This window comes from Lontra canadensis, unplaced genomic scaffold (genome assembly GCF_010015895.1).
Source record: "Lontra canadensis isolate GAN:19392208 unplaced genomic scaffold, GSC_riverotter_1.0 scaffold49, whole genome shotgun sequence".
Taxonomy (NCBI): domain Eukaryota; kingdom Metazoa; phylum Chordata; class Mammalia; order Carnivora; family Mustelidae; genus Lontra; species Lontra canadensis.
The window spans coordinates 9,358,757-9,379,393 of NW_022631043.1; the positions used below are offsets into that span (position 1 = coordinate 9,358,757).

Here is a 20,637-nt window from a genome sequence, read left to right on the forward strand (position 1 = left end):
TTAAGGGCCACCTTGTATTAATAAGTGAGGCTGTTAGAGTATAGTGTCTAGCAAAGAAGCTGCTGTTATAATTTTTATTAGCAAGTGCCCAATATATAGTAGGCTCACTCCGTTTGTTGAATTATAAAATAATAAATAAATGAATGTTTGTTGCTTGAGATCATGAGTTCTCTTTTGCTCTTGGCTGTGACTTCAGGCGGTGAGAATAGTCTCCGACACATGGTAGGCGCACACACACACACACACACACACACACACACATACATCACTGAATGAATGATTGAATAAATAAAAGAATATAAAGTGGCTTTTTTTTTTTTTTTTTTTTTGTCAGAGAGAGTGAGCACAGGCAGACAGAGTAGCAGGCAGAGGCAGAGGGAGAAGCAGGCTTCCTGCTGAGCAAGGAGCCCAATGTGGGACTCAATCCCAGGATGCTGGGATCATGACCTGAGCCGAAGGCAGCCGCTTAACCAACTGAGCCACTCAGGTGTCCCTAAAGTGGCATTTTTTAAGTTACTGGTAGTTCCCCAGTTCTAAGGAAATCATGTTAATTGAAAGGCATTATTTGTTTCATCCTTACAAAACCAATCCCGGGAAAGAAATAGCCTTAAAATTCCAACAGTATTTATCTTTAGGTGTTAGGATAATAACAGTTTTTAGTTTTATGCCTTAGTATTTTTCATGATGGACCCAGATTACCTGGGTAAGAAAGAATAACTAGAAAGAGAATCTCTGTTGGGGGGAAAAACAATCTCAGAGCATAAGTGGATCCCCAAGCAGCCTGGGTGAGATCCTGCCATATATGTAGACACTAAGCGGGTGTGAGTGGTTTCCGAGTCGGGGCAGCAGGACGTGACTTTGGTGTCGCACCTCACACAGCTCTTTCACATGCCTTCTCTCTGGAGGTTCACACTAGTCCAGTGATGTACGCTAGGTTAGGGTTAGTGGCCTTGTTTTACAAACAAGGGACCCGAGAGCTATGGAGGCTCACTGACCAGGGGCAGGGCCAGACTGGACCTTGGCCACACTAGGCTTGAAGCCTGGTGACCACTTGGCTCTTTCCCCAAAGCCTCTCCTGAAGACCCACTGAAGGAAGTGGGACAAAGAGGGAGGTGGGTTGGTGGACCAGGAGCTCATGAGGTAGCTGCTTTGAGCTAGACAGTTCCTGTGGAATAGAAGCCTGGCCTGGACTTTCTCAGTCAGACAACTGGGTTGGAGTCCCAGTTCTGCCACACACTGTCTTGGACACATTATTTCATATCTCCAAGCCTCAGTTTTCTCATCTGCAAAGCCGACCCAGTGTTGCCTGCCTTACAGGATCAGTGTGAGGGTCAGGTTGGCACCAAGGAGGTCTTCTGTAAGGACGTATTCTTTGCCAGTTACCTGTGCTATCCACATGCATGGCTTTGTTTTTTTCCAAACTGTATTGATCCTCATTGGTATCCATAAATTAGTAATTCCATGTGTATTAGTCAGATTTTACAAAACTAAAAAAAAAACCCTCAGAATTTCAGTATCTTGTGTGACAATAGACGTTTATCTTCATGCTCATGGGTCTGTGGGTCTGTGGCTTGGGTGATCTAGGTTGGGTTCAGCCTGCTCAGGGTGGACTCCTGGTTGGGTCCAGATCTGCTCCCTATCTCAGCCGTCTGCAGTCCAGACTGAGAGGTAGCAACTGGCAGGGACCAGGGAGACATACTCCTTTCAGGGCACATCATAGGAGTGACAGACTTGGGACCCTACTCTGTCATTTCCATCCACAGTACACGGCTTAAATAAGTCTGTGGTCAAGTCCAGAATCTGGTGGGGAATAGGAACACAGTGTTCTAGTGGGCAGGACTATAAAGGCACATGGCGAAGGGCACCAATGTGTAATTCAAAGTCAGGGGGGAATGAAGTAGGAGTAGTGGCCCCATCTGTGCCTTGTTTCTGCTTCCACACTTGGGTGAGCAAGGGAAGCAAAGGGACAGCGCATGGAGGAATGGTCTGGGGGGAGCCCTGGTTATTTGTGCAAATAGCAGGGCCCAAGTCGTGTACCCAGTAAGAGTGGGATCGGAAGATGAACATTACGAGAAGGTCACCGTCTGTGACTCTGGGGGAAAGCGTACATTCATTCTTATTTAGGTACCACTGTTTTGACGACTACAGCTTTGTGGGAGGTTTTGAAATCAGGAACTAGGACTCCTCCAACACTGCCCTTCTTTTTAAAGATCATCTCGGCTTTCCCGAGTCCATCATGATTCCATGTGAATTTTAGGATGAGATTGTCAATTCTCCTTCTAATTTGAATGCATAATTCAAGGTTCAGGAAAATTTACTCAATTAGTATGGGCCTTTTAGTTTGAAGGAAGCGGTTCGATCATTTATTCAACAACTATCTATTAATATCGTGACGGGCACTATGTAGTTGGTGCTGAGGATACACCAATGAAGAAGTCCTAACACAGTCTTGTGCTCACCTTGCTTACAGTCGAATCATATCAATGATCAATAGATCAGTGAATCGACATTCACATTAATGAATGCACAGTTATGAGTGAAAACTAAAATACATTCCATGATCCAATCTGGAGGAGCAAGAAGAGTTTCCCTGAAGAAGTAAGACTTGAGAAAGTATAGGAGTTAACCAGGCAAAGATGGTAAGTGAGGAAGCCTTACAGGCAGAGGCAATAGTATGGGCACAGGACAGGACCGTGGCAAGTTCCTGAATCTGAAGGAAGGCCATATGCCTGTAGCAGTGAGCCTGAGTGGACAAGATGAGGCCAGAAAGACGGACAAGGGTCAGACCATGTTATATGAGTCAGGTTTTATCCTAAAGCACTGAGAAGCCTTTGAAGATGTTCAGCTGAGGGTGGAGAGGTGGGGTGGGGGGTAGTTGGTGACACATTCAGACTGGAGTTTTAAATTTTTCATTCTGCATATCAGCCAGTTATAAGGCAGAGAGCTTATTTGGGTCTGGATTCTAAAAACAGTTGTTTCAAAAAACACTGACATTTATGGGACTATTAGAAATCTGAACATTGGATCTTTGATGATTTCAGGGAATAATACAATCATTTCAGGTGTGGGAATGGTATTGCTATTATATTTTTTGTAAAAGACCTGGTCGTATAGATACATGCTGTTCCACTTATGACCGAAATGGTAGGATTATTTGCTTTGAAACAATAATGTTGGGGGAGGAAAGATTGATTTTAAGTCAGCAGTGATCGGGGCTGGGTATATGGCGTTCAGGATACTCTTCTCTATTTTTGTGTCTACAGAATTCTCCACAATAAAAGATAAAAAGGGAAAGTGATTCTGCCTTCAGTGTGGGGGACCAGATTTCAGAGGGAGAAATGGTGATGAGAAGAGACCAGGCAGGAAACTCAGGTGGGAAAGGTAGAGGCTTGGTCCAGGGCTGTGTCAGGGGGGATGGAGAGAAAGAGAGGTGTTAAGAGGTCTTTAGGGAGTGGGGCACCTGGGTGGCTCAGTGGGTTAAGCCTCTGCTTTTGGCTCAGGTCATGATCTCAGGGTCCTGGGCCGCATCGGGCTCTCTGCTCAGTGGGGAGTCTGCTTCCCTCTCTCTCCCTCTCTGTGTGTGTGTGTGTGTACTTGTGATCTCTGTCTGTCAAATAAATAAATAAATAAATAAGATCTTTAAAAAAAAAAAAAAGGTCTTTAGGGAGTAAATGAGACAGGACTTGGGATGGATTGGATGTGGGAAAGGAAGATGGTGGGTCAAGAGTGTCCCTGGGTTCTGGCCCCAGATGGAGGTGCCACTCCGAGCTAGTGATCACTGGAGAAGGATCCAGGGGATCCCTTGGCTCATCTTGTTTTCACTCCTCACCTCTGTTTCCCCTCCATTCTGCAAATATTGAAGCCATTCCCTTACGTAACACCTTTTACCCCAGACTTCCTGTGCTCTGTGCACTCAGCAATTAAGCTTCGGTATGCATGACTTAATTAAAATCCTCTCTCAGGTTCAGAGGGGCTGTCCTGAAATATGTGTATTCATACAGCTCTCCCTCCTTCCTGGGCTGATCCCCTTGGCCAGCAGGGGGTGGGGGAGAGCCTCTGCTTTCCCATGGGAACAGAGCTGCGTGGGTCCGTCTGTTGCACCTGTGAGCACACTTTGATTTCATGTTTAGAGAAGTTAATGACTTGTAAATTGCTCTTGACTGTAGAGCTAGAAATAGAGCGCACGAAGGATCCCTGAGCACTTGCATAGATAGGAGGATAGAGACACCAGACCCAAGGTGGATCGCTAAAGCGGTGGTTTGCTGGCTGTTTTCCTTCCCATTCCTGGACAGCCACTCAGTGGTATCAGAACGGTCCTCACAAGGATGCCAACCTCCAGATGAAACCCCATGTTGCTTTGAGATCATGTCTTCTGCCCAGTCCCACTGGATGACGCTTGTCACCTTTTCTTCTGCCCCCATCCAGGTAATTCTCTGATGTGACGGCTGAGACATGAGATCTTCAGCCTCCAGGCTCTCCAGTTTTTCGTCAAGAGATTCACTATGGAATCGGTGAGTGGCCGTAGTCCATCCTGTCTAGAGAGCCCAGCCTGGGAAATGTAGAGGGATTATTGGGGGGGCGGGGGAGGGGTTGAAATTCAAAATTTGATCAAACTGCAGACTAGAATCTGACAAAGACACTGTGGGTGTGAATATTTGTGGCAAACGGATATGGGGCATTTGTAGGGTTGTAGACTTCTCAAAGTGCTTCCTGTTGTCCCATCACCTGTGTCCTTCGGGCAGAAGGCAAGGTGGCAGGGGGGTGGTTCCAGAATGAAGTCAGGAATAACAACGAAGATGACACCATCCACAGTAGGTGCTGTTTTAGCTGAGTGACTCTTAGAAACAGGATCTCATTCAGTCCAAGTGACAGTCCCACCAGGGAGGAATTACTACATTCATTGTATAGGTAAAGATCATGCCCAGGTGCATTTGGAGTCTGTTTTACCTGATTCCAGATCTCCTGCCTTTTTCCTCTATGCCATGTTCCTTCTTGGTGGAGGTATAATTTGCCCCATTTTGCAGCTGGGAGTACTGAGGCCTGGGGTAGGGGAATGTGATAAGAGTCAATGCAGTCTGACCTCAGTGGGTGGTGGTTTGTGTTAGAGGATGTTGAAAATTAGACTGGACAAGAAGATGACAGAAAAGTCAGCGAGTCTGAGAATCTTAAAGTTGCCAAGGTAACTTGACCTAGGGCCAGTCTACTGTGACTGGGGTTTCCCAGAAATCAGCTTCGTGTGGTGGAAAGGGGTGCTGGGTGCTGGAGGGAGTGATAGAATTCTGGCCTTGCCACCAACTTGCTGTGTGACCTCAGGCAAGTCACTGACCTTCTCTGCTTCTTCCATTTTCTTATCTCTAAAAGGGAAATCCCAATATTTATGTTTTATATTTTTTGTGTGCAGCCTAGAAAAAAAATAGAAAATAAATTGTCTTGTGTAAAGTAGGCACATATAGAACATAGTAATTATCTCAAGTTTTAGGATAGAAATCGTTTTTAAGTATCATTAGACCAGCAAAAGTGTCCTGAATGAACGGGAGAGGCTGGAGGCAGGGAGGCCAACCTGAGAAGCTTTGATGTGACCCAACATGAACCAACAAGGAACTGTTATTTTGGGATAAATGAGACTTTGTATGATTATTTTCCTATTTTGTCTGTTAGAGGAATACCCAAAGTCATGTTTTATTTTGTTTTGTTTTTTAAGTCAAAAGTCCAACACAAAAGTCCTAGTTTTGTGGGTGTCTTTTTTGAGTGACATTAATTATAACTGTAAAACCCAATGCATTATTTAGGATTATGTTTTGCTCTGGATGATGTAAAATTTAAATGAACATTGGCTTAAAGAAGATAGAGGTATATTTCTCTCTTAACCTGAAAGTTCAGACACAAGTCATGCAGGCCTGCCATAGCAGTCTCTGGGAGACCCAGGCACTCGCTCTTGTTTCTCTGCCATGTTGGCCTCCAATCCCAAGTCACCTCATGGTCCAGGGTAGCTGCTGCTGCTCCAGCCATCACATCTACCAGCAGGAAGAAGGCAAGAGAAGAAGAAAGGAAGGCTACCTCCCTTTAGAGATACTACTGGGTATCGAACCTGCTGCTTCTACTTCTATCGGCCAGAATTTACCCTCTGCAGAGCTGCAAGAAGGCTGAGAAATGTGGTCTTTATTCTATGAGACCATGTGCTTACCAAAATTCAGAGTTGTTCTTATAGACAAGGAAGAGAGCAGATACTAGAGGACAAACCTTGCTTTGCCAAGCAAGGAGTTCCTGGAAAATTGCTTTTAAGGGGAGGGGCTCTGTGGCCAGGTGGCCGACTCCCAGATCTATGGCCCCGTAGTTGCATGACCTCAGGAAAACTACCTTTGTGGGCCTCAGTAAAATGGCATTTTGTACATCCCTATAAGGGTTGCCAAGTTAAGGTAGAGCTTTAACTTGGGACTTGATAAGAGCTAAGTGTTAGCTCTTCCCACTCCGACTGCTTCTGCTATCAACAGTACTATTTCTCTCACCACCACGACCACGTCTGCTGTTACAGCTACCTATCTGGACTAGTTCTACTGTTACTTCCGCTGCTGTTCCTGCTACTGGTACTTCCATGACTATGGCTGCTATACTGTACCACTGGCTTTTGCCAGGCACTGCACACACATTTTTAAAAATGGAATCCTCACAGAATGGCAAGTGTTCTTTTCCCAAGGTGAAGAGTCAGCGAGGCCAGGTAACTTGTCGGAGGTCCTGCAGCTGGTAGGGTAGAGGCTTTCCGTGAGGGGGGTCGTGATGGGAAGGGAGCACAAGGCCCCTGCTAGGGTTCTGAAGTGTTCTGTCCCCCAGTCTAGAAGCTGGTGACACAGGTGTAAACATTCCTTCAGTGGCACACCGATGACACTGACCATTTTATGTATTTATACTGTATTTCAGTTAGAACACATCAAAGCCTGTGCTTTCTTCACTATAGCATGAGGTCAACCGCCATTGTTTCTTTGTATTTGTTTGTTGGCTGGTTGGCTCTTTCGTATAACATGTGGATCAGTTGCTTGTGACTTTGGTGGCAGGACCTGGGCCAGGGGGCTTGGGTTACAAAGGTGCGGGCAGTAGGCACGACCGGTCCTCATGGGGCTTTCCACTCAGAGGGAAAGGAAAGGGGCAAATCCCATACAGATCGACAGCCACAGGGTTAGGCTGAGGGTGGGACTGTCTGGGACCCCAGGACGGGGCACATCTGCTAATCCAGGCAGGTCTGTGCTGCCAACAGAATGTAGCTGCCCGTCTCAACAGACTCCTTTGATGGGGAGAAGGGATCCAACATCCCTGGGTTCGCTGATCACATGAGGGCTCCATCCGAAAACAGAGAGCCCTCACTGCGTTCCCGGCTACCCAGCACGGAGAAGGGGTCAGCTATCCTTTTTCACGGAGCAGATAAGAGTTGGAGCTCGGAGTTCAGTACATACGAAGGGGAACCCACAAGGACCAGAGACTTTCTTCGTGTATTGAGACATAAGTCCGGGACCTCCTGCTTGGTTTGTCTGGTTATTAACGTGAATGTAGGTGCGAACGAATGACTAGAATCACACCTCACCACCGGGCAGTTACTGCCCCTGGGAAAGCTCAAGTCCAGGGGAAAAAAGAACAATGTGCTTCCTTTTTTTCCACCCCAAGTACTACCAGGACAGCACCCGGAAGTGGAATTGAATTCTGAGCCAGCAGTAGAAAGCATTGGGCCTTATTTCCGGGGTTTTTGTCCATGTGTAGAAACTAACCAACGGAAACTCTAGACCCTCCTAAACCAAGCCCTAGAGAAACCTCTGACAACCCCATTCCCCCACCCCCGCCTTTGCTTTTTCAAAGGGTCAAGGCAGATGCCCTGTTATTATCATGCCGCCAGCTGTCACCCAAATTGAATTTTCCTGAGCCCAGCTGATGTCCCTTTTTGGCCACAGGGCAGGGGTCAGGAATGAAGGCTGCACATGGACGGGAAGTGTGTCCCTTGGGCTGAACGCAGAGGCGCTGACCTCTTAACTCTGCCCTGCATTTCTAACATTGTTGGGAGGGTTGGAAAGCCTTATGATTTCTGGATGTAAAAGAAAGAGAAATGCATTTCAGAACAACAGCCTTCGAGTTCCCTGTGAAAGTCCCACTGGTAGCATTGAGGCTGCTTGAACATCTCTGGGTGATTTCACGGCCTTGGCCATTCCTCGGTTAGATGTGTAAAGGGAGGAAGGTGTCACCTGGATGAGGATTGGGAAATGGTGTTTCTGGTCTAGAAGCTCGCCCCCCCCTTCCCTTTTTTTCCTTCCATCCTTCAGAATTTATTGGGAAGCTACTGTGTGCCAGGCCATAGGCTGAATCCTGGGGACACAGGTGGATAAGACCCACTGGAAAGCCTTCCTGAGCTTATCATTTGTTCATTAAAAAAGTTCATTCATTCTATAAAATTCATTGAGCACCTTATTTGCCCTGGTCTCTTACTAGCAATAAAAGACACTGTTCCTTCTCCTACTGAGTTTATACCTCCTTAATTTTTTCACTTGCTTACTCAGCAAACACATTCTGAGCACCTACAGTGTGCCAGGGACAGCTGGTTGCTGGGATACCAAGACAAACAAAACGTAGCTTCTGTCTTGCTGGACCCGAAAGGCTAGACAATGTCGTGTTCCTCCCTACGGCTTCTGTCACAAAGTACTCCTGGTCTGGTGATTAAAACAGTAGAAACATGTTGTTTCACTATTCTGGAGGCTAGAAGTCTGAGATCAAGGTGTCACCGGGGCTGCACCGTCTTTGACACCTGTAGGCGGCATCTCCCCTTGCCTCTTCTCAGCTCCTGGAATTTGCTGGTACTGCTTGCTGTCCCTTGGCTTATAGCCACAGCCTCTGGTCTCCACTTCTCTTGCCAATTAGCCTTTTCCCTGTGTCTCTCCTCTCTCTTATGAGGACACCAGTCATATTGGAATAAGGGCCTGCCCTACTCCAGTGTGACCTCATCATAATTTACATCTTAACTGTGTCTGCAAAGACCCAAAGAAACTCACATTCATGGGTACCTGACTCCTGGATGTCGACATTGGGTGGGTAGGGGGTACATGTTCAACTTATAACAAGTCCATAATGACGCAGAGTACCTACAAGGGGACCTGGAGTAAGTGTCATTATCTTCCCCTTCTTCACTCTCTCTTGGCATCTAGGGGGTAGGCACCCTGCGGTCAGCAAGGCTGTATTCCTCCAAGCCAGCGATTTTGGATTTTGTGTCAGGAAGTGAAGCCGACCTTTTCATTGTACACTTACAGGGAGAGTCTTGTGTGGTCCCAGGTGATGGGCAGGGCTCCTTCCTGCCACTCACATTTGTTTTTGCTTCTTGGGGTGGCTGATGAAGGAATCACGGGGACACCTGCCTTGACCTGAAGGCTTGGCCTGATGGTAAGAACTGTGAGTTCCTAACCCGGCTCTGCTCTTGCTGGTTTTCTGAGCCTTTCTCTGCCTCAGGCGTCCCATCTAAACCTCACCCCGGGGGTCTTATGAGGACCAGGTGGGATCAGATCTGCCAAGTGTCCACAAGAGCACCTGGCCCTTAGTGGCCATTTGGTGCATGTGGTTGGGGACTATGCTGAGACACATAACATCTCCCCGAGAGAGGACTTGCCCAGGTCATTCAGCACATCTCCGTGGAGACTTTTGTTTAGTATTTAACATCATTCCTCCGAACATTTCCCTATAACCTTTCCAAATATGGAAAATACTCCCTTGCACAAAGGTGTACATTTAAAATGGTTAACAGTTGCAAACAACACAAAAACCTGCCCTACAATGAGAAATGAATTAACATATTAGGGCAAAATGATGGAAAAAATTAGGATAAAACACTGAAAATGTAGCCGTTAAAAAAGACCACGATCACTTTTCCAAAGTTAGGAGATGACTTATAATCTAAATGTCATGTAAAATTTTTTTTAATTTTTGAGGCAGTGAGTTAATTTCTCTGCTTGGGTTTCCTCCTCTGTGAGTTGGAGACAGTTCACAGTACTGTCTTCAGACGGGGGGTTGAGAATTCAGTGGGATCACATATAGGGAGCCCGTGATGAGCACCTGACATGTGTTAGGTACCCGCCAACTGCTAATTGTTGTTTTCATTTATCATTTGCTTTAAATCATGTGCAAAACACTCCTAGTGAAATATTTAGATTTGGTAACACAGATGAAACACACACGTTTTCCCTTCTAGATACTTATTCAGAGGGGCCACATTCTGTCGGTCGCTTAGCGGATGTGGGGCAGCGTCTAGATCAAGCACGCTTAGCATGCAGAGCACTAGGTCTTGGTCTCGGACTGTGCTCAGAATCCCTTGTGAGGGCTTTTAAAAGGATACAGATGCTCGGAGATGCTGACTTAAGAGATGTGTCGTAGATCCAGGGCATCTGCAGTCTTAAAAAAAAGTTCCACAAGTGATTTTGATTCTTAGGATTGAGATAAGGCACAGTCACTGCCCCCCCCCACCCCCCGCCGCCCCTAGGAGTTTGCAAACCAGATGCAAAGATGGGAATAGCAGACTCATTAAAAGATAAAGCATAATATAAGGCTAATGTAAGTTCTGCAGAATGGGGCTCCCAGCTCTGGCTCCCCTGCAGAACCCTGTAAAAATAAAGCCCCCCACCAGGTGTATGGAATCAGAACCTCCTGCGGTGAAGTCTTTGCAGAAACTTCTGATGGTCAGCGAGGTGCAGAGCTATTGGTGAGGACTCTGAGTGGTAGAACAATTCGAAGGAACCCAAAGGGTCCCCTTTGGCCTGGGACTGTCACAGAAGGCCCCTGTGAGGAGGTGTGATTGCAGGTCAGGCTTTTGACCACGCCTCTGTGTCTCACCTTTGTATTCCCTCCCCCTGCTGCCAGCCAGCACCCACCTGAGATGCCCCACCCAGACTGTGAACCAGGGGTCCTCCAAAGCCCTTTTCTCTAAGCCATGAGGCAGATGTGTTTCCTCTGGCTGGTACTGGTGAATGCTTTAAAATACATGCATATGTATTATATAAATTTATTTAAGGGACGCCTGGGTGGCTCATTTGGTTGGGCATCTGCCTTCCACTCAGGTCATAGTCTCGGGGTCCTGGGATTGTGCCTTGCTTCAGGCTCCCTGCTCAGTGGGGAGACTGCTTCTCCCTCTGCCTTTGCCCCTCCCCCTGCTTGTGCTCTCTCTTGCTTGCTCTCTCTCTAAGTGAATAGATAAAATCTTTTTAGAAATTTTTTAAAAAATATTTTTACTTATGCTGAAATGCATATAATATAAAATTTATCATCTTAATGATATTTTAAAAAAGATTTTATTATTATTTATTATTATTATTATTATTATTATTATTATTGTTTTAGAGAGAGCACGTGTGAGTTGGGGGAAGGACACATGGAGAGGGAGAGAAAGAGTATCCCAGGCAGGCTTCACACTGATCATGGACCTGAGATCATGACCTGAGCTGAAATCAAGAGTCGACCATTTAGGGGAGCCTGGGTGGCTCAGTCATTAAGTATCTGCCTTTGGCTCAGGTCATGATCCCAGCATCCTGGGATGGAGCCCCATATTAGGCTCCCTGCTCAGCGGGGAGCCTACTTCTCCCCTCCAACTCCCCTGTGCTTGTGTTTCCTTCTTCTCGCTATCTCTCTTTGTTATAAATAAATAAAAATCTTTAAATTATTTACTGTCATAAATAAATAAAAATCTTTAAATTGGTTAAATTTCTTAACCAACTGAGCCACTGAGCTCCCACCCCATCTTAATGGTTGTTATGTGGCGTTAAATATCTGTATGTTGTTGGGCAACCATCACTACCATCCATCTCCAGAATTCTTTTCCTCTTGCACAGCTGAAACCCTGCCCCCATGAAACAACAATTCCCCACGTCCCCTTTCCCCTGGCAGCCACTGTTGTATGTTCCGTCTCCATGAATTGGACTACTCGAGGTACCCCCTAAAAATGGAATCTTGACGGTATTGTTCTTTTTGTGACTGGTTTATCATCGCATAGTGTCTTCAAGATTCATCCATGTCGTAGGATATGTCAGACTCTCTTCCCTTTTTTTTTTTTTTAATTTTTATTTATCTATTTGACCAATGGATATCACAAGTAGGCAGAGAAGCAGGCAGAGAGAGAGAGGAGGAAACAGGCTCCCCACCGAGCAGAGAGGCCAATGCAGGGCTGGATCCCAGGACCCTGGGATCATGACCCGAGCTGAAGGCAGAGGCTTTAACCCACTGAGCCACCCAGGCGCCCCGTGACTCTCTTCCTTTTTGAGGTTGGCTGATACTCCATTGTTATGGGGGGACCACAGTTTGCTCATCCACTCACCCACAGGTTATTTATTTATTTGACAGAGAGAGAGAGAGAGATCACAAGTAGGCAGAGAGACAGGCAGAGAGAGAGGGGAAGCAGGCTCTCTGCCAAGCAGAGAGCCCGATGCGGGGCTCAATCCCAGGACCCTGAGATCATGACCTGAGCTGAAGGCAGAGGCTTTAACCCACTGAGCCACCCAGGTGCCCCATGCTCCCATCCTTTGACTCTTGTGAGTCATGCTGCTGTGAATATGGGTGTACAAATAGCTCTTCAGGACCCTGCTTTCAAATCTTTTGGGTATAACATACCCCACAGTAGAATTGCCGGATCCCGTGGTAACTTTAGGTTTCTCTCTTTTGAGGCCTTGCCATACTATTTTCCACAACTATACCATTTTACACTTCCACGCACAGTGCACAAGAATTCCCATTTCTCCGCCTCTTAGCCAACACTTGTCATCCTCTGTTGTTGTAATAGTAGCCATCCTAATGGATGGGCTGGTGAATGCTTTTAGCAAGGACAAATCATTGTCAGCTTCATATTTCATTTATGTTATGTGGGCCAATTAAGCAATTCCCAAGCATTTATTTAAGCCCTAGGCCCTGAGTATACAGACCTAAATAATACATGCATGGTTCTTGCCTTCTAGGCTCTCGGAGTATGTCAGGGGAAATAGATACATGGCAGGTAATTTCTGTCCAGTATGGGAGGTGTGATACTGTATCCTTAGGTAGCATATCATGTCTTGAATACAGTTAGGAATGGTAGGAAATGAGGGCTGAATGTGGCGCCTTGCTGTCAAACACGTGAGGTACATTATTCAAGCAGACTTAGAGGTCTAGGGGTTTGGGTTGTCCAGCAGAACTTTCCGTAATGATGGATATTCTGTGCCTGTGGCGTCCACTAGCCTCATGTGGCTGCTGAGCACTTAAAATGCGCTTAGTGCAACTGAGAGATGGAATTTTTAAAGTTTACTTAATCTTAATGAATTTATATTTAAACTGAAATTAGCTGTAAGTGGCTAATGGCTCGTGTGTGGGACAGGACAGTAGTAGAGATTCTCACGTGGTTCTCAAACTTGAATACGCACGTGAGTTACCTGGGGATCTGGTTCAAGAGCAAATTCTCTCCAGTGTTTCTGATTCCTTAAGTTGGTCGTGAGGCCAAGAATTCTGTATTTTAACAACCACCACAGGTGATTCTGATCAGGTGCCATTTGAGAAATGCCAAGTCTTGCAGTTTTCAGACTTTGTATCCTCAGAATATTTTCTTCATGTGAAAGCTGAAGAGAGGGCTCAGAGTATAAACCACGTGGGAGCAGAGCTGGTCTGGCTTAGGCAGGGCTGGGAGCTGGAGCTCCATGCACGGTTGGGTGGGGGGGCACACCACTCTACCCTCCCTGGAGGAAGCATCTTTTTTTTTCTTTTTTTAAAGATTTTATTTATTGGGGTGCCTGGGTGGCTCAGTGGGTTAAAGCCTCTGCCTTCAGTTCAGGTCATGATCTCAGGGTCCTGGGATCGAGCCCCGCATCGGGCTCTCTGCTCAGCAGGGAACCTGCTTCCCCTTCTCTCTCTGCCTGCCTCTGCCTACTTGTGATCTCTGTCTGTCAAATGAATAAATAAAATCTTTTTTTTTAAATAAATAAAATCTTTTTAAAAAAAATATTTTATTTATTTATTTGCCAGAGAGAGAGAGAGAGAGATAAAGAGAGAGAGAGAGGAAGAGTGCAGGCAGAGGGAGAAGCAGACTCCCTGCTGAGCAAGGAGCCCGATGTGGGGCTCAATCCCAGGACCCTGGGATCATGACCTGAGATGAAGGCTGGTGCTTAACCGACATCTGAGCCACCAGGTGTCCCCGGAGGAAGCTTCTTAGAGTACAGTTCACAACCCCTTGTCTAGCACAGCTTCTCAGGTCATTTATCTGAAACCCTGTGAAATGCAGAGTGAGGTTTGGTTTTCCAGTAACCGTATGCATGGCACAACCAATTTAAAACCAGTAGTTCCTTCTGGAAACACCAGTGAAAGCAAAAGCACAATGTCTTCATTCAGGCTACTATAATGAAACTACCACACAGACTGAGGGGCTTCAACAACAAACATTTATTTCTCACACTTAGAAAGGCTGGGAAGTCCAAGATCAAGGTGCTGACAGATTCCAAGCCCAGTTGGGAGCCTCCCTGGTGCAGAGATGGCTGTCTTTCCATGGCATCCTCACGTGGAAGAAGGGAAGAGGGAACTGTCTGGGTCTCTTCGATAAGGACACTAATCCTATTCATGAGGGTTCCACCCTTATGACCTAATCTCCTCCCAAAGGTCCCACCGGCTAATTCCATCACATGCGGGGTTAGGATCTCAGCATATGAATTTTGGGGGGATGCACTCAGCCCACAGCACACAATTAATACATTAGTGGGCCAAGGTCTTCCTTGCACTGGACGTCAACCACCCATCTTGGCCCCACATGAGGAATTGTAGAGCCGTGATGAAGAACATTGCGTCTGACCCGGATATGAATGCCAACGCTGCCCTCGGAATTTAGTGGGCGGTCCTAGGCCAGTTCCCGCATCTGCGAATGGGTATAACGGTATCTTCCAGGTGAGATCATATAATTGGCCCTTGGAACAGTGTAGGGGTCAGGGACGCTGACTCCTCATGCTGTCAAAATCTGCATATAACTTTAGATTCCTCCCAAAACTTAACTACTGCTAGCCTCCTGTTGAGCCGAGGCCTTACTGATCATATAAACGGGATTAGCATGGATTTTGTAAGTCCCATGTAGTACGTACTGTATTCTTACAATAAAGTAAGCTAGAGAAAAGAAAACGTTAGTAAGAAAATCATAAGGAAGAGAGAATACACTTACAGTGCTGTTCAGGATTTGTCGGAAGAAGCCCACGCAGTTCACACGCTTGTCGCTCAAGGATCAGCGGTGCGTGCAAAGCCCACCTCTTGGTACTTAGCGTTCGTTCTTAAGAGCAACAGCAGCGGCAGCCACAAGAATAGCCAATGCTGAGCACTGAACCGAGCCAGGCAATCCACTCTCTGAAGCACTTGCTACTTACTAACTCATTTAATCCTTCCAACAACCCAGTGAGGCAGATACTGTGATTTCCATTGTGAAGACAAGTTGATGCTCATGGAGCGTTGGGAGGTTGGTGAAGGCTGTGTTGCTGTAGAATGACAGAAGTGCCCATCCGGTGCACGGAGTCTGGCCCTGGAGCCTGGAATTTCTACTTCCTCGCGCTCCATCACTGTATCATCTGTAGGCTCTAAGGAAAGCCTTTTAAGATGAGGCCCTGCCTCACATCCCAAAGCTTCAGAATTACTCTGCAAGTCAGCTCAGATTCCAGAAGGCATTTGCAGTCCCAGCTGGCTACTCCCCTCCCTCTGAAAACTCTATTTTCTTTGGGCTTCTGTGGCATGGAGCTCACTTGGATTTCTTCCTGGGATTCTGCCCTCTTTCTCAGTCTCTCAGTAGGGTTCCCCTGGCTCCAACCAACCTTACAGGGTTTTTGGAGACCCTCTGTATGCTGACTAATTCTATTCTTCCAAACTCTTCTCCAGCTGAACCTGGCCTCTCTGAGTTCCAGACTTGATTATCCCAAATGCCTGATGATATCTCCATTTGGAAGTCTAGCAGGCACCTCAAGATTAATATTCCAACAGGGATTATTTCCACCGACTGCACGAGATCATGCTTTGCCTCTGCTTAACACCCATCCGGGGCCCTGATGTCCCTGTCCATTTTACTGAAAACGAAATCCAGATTCCTTACAAAAGCTCCATTTCCTCAATAGGCTTCTGTTGTCACACTCAGCCAGCACCGGCTGGTCTCATGATTCTGCCTCATGGCTTTTCTCTGCCTGCAGGGCTCCTCTCACTGCACCGCCCCCATTCCCCAACCTCCCTGCTCTTCATAAGAGTGACAAGTCTTGTCCTAGAGTCTCAGCTTAAATGCTGTTTCCTCAGACACAACTTTCCTCACCACCACATTCTCTCTGGCTGCACCCGTAGGTTTTCTTCCTAGCACTGTAGCAACCCAGAATTATTGGTTTACATGGGTGTGTCTGCCACCTCCCCCACCATCAAGACCACCAGCTCCCAGCAGACAATGCTGATGACTGCTGATCCACTAATGTTATCTCAGTGCCTGGCATAGAGCCTGGCACATAGTAGGTAATCATTAAAAACAGATGGTTGTTGGGACACTTGGGTGGCTCAGTCTGTTAAGCATCTGACTCTCGGTTTCAGCTCAGGGCATGATCTCAGGGTTGTGGGATCGAGCCCTACATCAGGCTGTGTGCTGGGCTTAGAGTCTGCTTAAGATTCTGTTTCTCCCTCTGCTCCTCTCTCCCCCTCTAAAAACAAAAACCGAAACATTATTGTTGAAATCAAATCATTGGCTCCTAAGTCGATCATCAACCTACAAGACCAATTCTAGGCTTGTTGCTGGAAGAACCCTTTCACAGTGGAGGTGGTCCTCCTGTGTATACAAGTGATTGCAAATTGGATGGAACCCTTGCTTTTTTGTGGGCCTTGGTCCCTATCTTCACATTTCCTCCCTGATGGGTCATCCATAATGTTAGACCTTGCAAAGATAATCTTAGGGAAAGCAGCCTCGAATACTTAAGTGGTTTGGTTTGGGTTTAAAATGGGAGCTCTGAGCTAATAATGCATTTTACAGTTAAGAACAGAGAACAATTTTCTCTGTTAAAAAAGAATGAGAGGTGGAACACTTTGTGTGGGTTACTGGAGTGCCAGAAGCTCTTGAAAGGGGTTCTCTGCAAATATTTGGGGTTTGGTACTTATAAACAGCACAGGTTTTCCTGAACACTGGTAAGCACGGAGAGAGCACCCTCACATGCACAGCGGAACCGGGCCCGCCGAGCGGCAGTGTGGAGTCAGTGTGTGCGGCTCGGTGGTGGGGCTGTGGGTGGAGGCTTGCACGTCCGTGCAGACAGGTCACTAACACAGCTGGCTGCAGTGACCGTGAGCTCTGCCACACTCTTCATGGCCACTGTCTTTTCATCAGCCACAAAGTGATGGACTCTTAGATGCCCATGCCACAGATCACGGCCCAGGTGAGCCCACTTCTAGCTGCTTCTCTTGGGTGAGGTCTAGTTGTCAGAAGTTTCCAAACTGTGGGTTCGGTCAGAGAGGAGATTGAGGATGGATTATCACCCGTAATTCTGCAAGTCATGCCTGGTGCTTGTGTGTCTGTGATGTGCCGGGCTTCAGACTCAGACCTTCATGGCGGCTTCATCCTCTCCAGGCCCGGGAAGGGGGTGTGGGCAGGCTGTGCATTAGGTCATGAGGGAATATGTGTGTACTGGGACCACCTTGGTTTTGGGTGATGAGAAGCCAGCTCAAACCGGCTTACACCATAAAGGGATTTATTTGCTCCCGCCAGAGAGGGGTTAAGGGCTAAAACCTGGCTCAGGGCATAGTTGGCTTCAAAGATTTGGTTTCTCTTTTTCCCTCCGCATCACCACTGAATCTCTCCCTGCCTCTGTCATCTGTCAGTGGTGCCTTCCCCTATGCGGGCTTCCTTCTCGAGTTCCACATGTCGCAGCTTCCGGAGCTGTCCTATAATTGCCAGCCTAACAACCCCATTAGACAGAGCTTTTCTTCCTAGAAGTTCTAACAGAATCTCTGACTCCATTCCCATCAGTGCAGCTTGGGTTATGTGTCCCAGTTACCTTGGACAGGGTGATGATGTTCCGACGGGATAGGTCCACTCACCTGACCGTCCAGAGCTGGGGGTGGGGCTGTAAGGTCAGCACCATGGGAACCGGGAAGGGGGTGGCCTCCCCAAGGGAAACTCGGAGTACGATCCCCAGAAGAAGGGGTACTGGATACCAGGGAGGCAAACACACAAATGCTCGCATCACTAACCAAGTCTGTGGAGGTGGGGAGAGCCAGCAAGTTCTAGTCAGCGTCCTCAGAGGGTGCCTGAGAGTCTGTGTTCTGCTTTGGCTCTTTTAGATGATCCTCAAGCACAGAGACATCTGGAATCCCTCCAGACCGTTATTTGTGTGGGTGAGAGCCGGCCTCCTGCGTCCGTCCTCTACTCTCAGCTCCTTTGGTCAGCTTATCCCTGAGTCCCGCCTTTGACCTCCAGCCTCTTCTGAAACGTGGGTCTGGGCCTCTGTTCCTGGTGCCTGGCACAGCAGCCCCCACGAGAGCACCCTCCACCTGGCAGGCAGGAGTTTGGCGGGTGGAGAGTTGGATCCAAGGGTCAGGAGATGGGCAGAAGCAGGAGCAGATCTGGGAGCAGCGAGGACTTCCTGGGCCCGGGTTTGACACTTCAGATGACCCTGCCTGTGGCTTCCTTGTCCTCAGATAAGCTTCACCCTTTGCCCATCCCCCCTCCCCTGCAGCCCATCTCTGTGCTGCAGCCAGATTCGGGTTCTGTTGGGTCCCTAAGGACCTCTATTCTTGCCATTTCTGGGGCCTTCCCAGATGCTGCCCTTGGTGGGGACACTCCCAGTGCTCCCCTCCCTTCTTCGCCCTCTTCCTAGTTAACTCCTGCTCATCCAAGTCCCAGCTCAAAGGGCTCTTCGCCAGGAAAGCCTTCCCTGACATCTTCTCCCAACTTGGCTGGCTTCATCACAGTGCATCTCTGGGGGATCCTGGGAAACTCCCCCACATTCTTGGTGTGTGTGTGTGTGCGTGCGCGTGCGTGTGACCATCTTGCTTTTATTCGTTTCAGTCTTTCTCACTAGATTATAACGACCATGAGGGTGGAGACCATTCCAGTTTTACTTACCACCATCCATAGCTTCTAGAGTAGTGCCTAGCCCACAGTAGGCACTTAGTGAATATTTATTGAGTGAATGAATGACCGGGCACTGGGGAGCCAGTGAGGGATGTGACATGTGAGAAGATGACTTGCCCAAGTTTCCCAGATAGTAACAGGCCCCACCCTCTTGAAAGCCCACATCTTTTCACTCCCAGTGTCCCGCTTTGCCCGCTCTGCCTGGCCCTGGGGCTCTCTGAGTAGCAGCAGAGGGAAGGTGAGAATTATAATGAAGGCTTATCTGCAGACCAGGTTGTAAACCACATAGCAACACAGCTTTCACATTGGCCTCAAGAGTTGTGATTCCCCTTCCTTCTAGCAGGTCGTATGTGTGCATGTTTGTTTTAACCCAAGAAGATCTTCCCTGTAGGTAACGAGGTCATTCCATTTCACCTTCGAGTGTCCCACCTGATTTGAGCCTTTGATGGCTCTTAGATTGTCATGATCTTATTTGGGAATAAAGCCGCTGATGGAACCTGGAGGGAGCACATGTCATCTTAGAGGACTCTGGCTCCCTCATCCCAGCGGTTCAAATGAAAGGTCAGGTGAGTTTGACCAATGCCCAAAGGGCGGTCTTCACCGGCAGCTGTCAGAAGGGCAGGTGGCCTGTCCTGGAGAGGAGTCAGGAAACCTGGGTCCTTCTGTGGTCCCCAGATGATGGGGAGATATGGGTAAGTCCTTCCATCTCTCCGGGAGAAATTGTGTCTGTATCAGCTGGGCATCTTTTGGTGGCAAGCAGTGGAACAGAAAGAAGAGCCTAGCTGGGACTGGTATCAGGCACTAATGGATCCAGGGATGCCTTTGGGGTTGTCTGAACTTGCTCCCTTTATTTTACCGTATTATGTGTAAATGCTAAGACAGTCTCCTAACAGGGGAGTCCTTGCTATGTGACCTTGGGTCACTAACCCCTGTGAGCCTCAGTTTCCTCCTGCAGTCAGAATTAAATGAGCCAGTCCTTTAAAGCAGTTAGCACAGTGCCTGGCACATCATAGGTCCTCTTGGCTCTGCCCTCCTCTCTGCTGGTTTCATTCACAAGCAGGATTTCTTCTTGCTGGACCCTAGTGATTTGGAACTCAAAGCCTCCTGGCTTCTTGTTTACTACAAAGAGAGTTTCTCTTTCCCAAAAGGCAGTCAGTGATGCGGACATGGGTTTCAGGCTCCCTGGCAGCAGGCCCATGCTACCAGCCAGCAAGGGCGCCTCCTGGTGGCAGGAGCTCAAGGAACCCTTCTGGGGAGAGGTTGGAGAAGCAAACAGCCAGCCTGCCAGGTTGGGCAAGGAGGGGGTGAGCACCAGACTGAGGGTGGGATGCTATTTCCAGGGGAAGACTGAATGAAGAGCCTTGCAAACCCTTGTGTTTTTTTCATTTTCTTTTTTTTTTTTTTTAAGATTTATTTATTTATTTGAGAGAGTATGTGAGCAGAGGGGAGGGGCAGAGAGAGAGGAGAGACTCCTCAAGCAGACTCCCCATTGAGCGTGGAGCCCAACTCAAGGCTCGATCCCGGGACCCTGAGATCATGAGTTGAGCTAAAAA

General features: G+C 47.6%; 1 protein-coding gene across 4 annotated transcripts in view; it reads left to right on the forward strand.

The window, feature by feature from the left end:
- The window catches only part of ASAP1 (ArfGAP with SH3 domain, ankyrin repeat and PH domain 1), a 348,495-nt gene that overhangs the window by 32,546 nt on the left and 295,312 nt on the right, over positions 1 to 20,637 (forward strand). For all 4 annotated transcript variants that reach the window (XM_032873522.1, XM_032873524.1, XM_032873526.1 and 1 more), the window contains exon 2: positions 4,426 to 4,511. In XM_032873522.1, coding sequence (XP_032729413.1) covers positions 4,453 to 4,511 — 59 coding nt within the window. In that variant the 5' untranslated portion in view covers positions 4,426 to 4,452. The remainder of the gene's footprint in view (positions 1 to 4,425; positions 4,512 to 20,637) is intronic.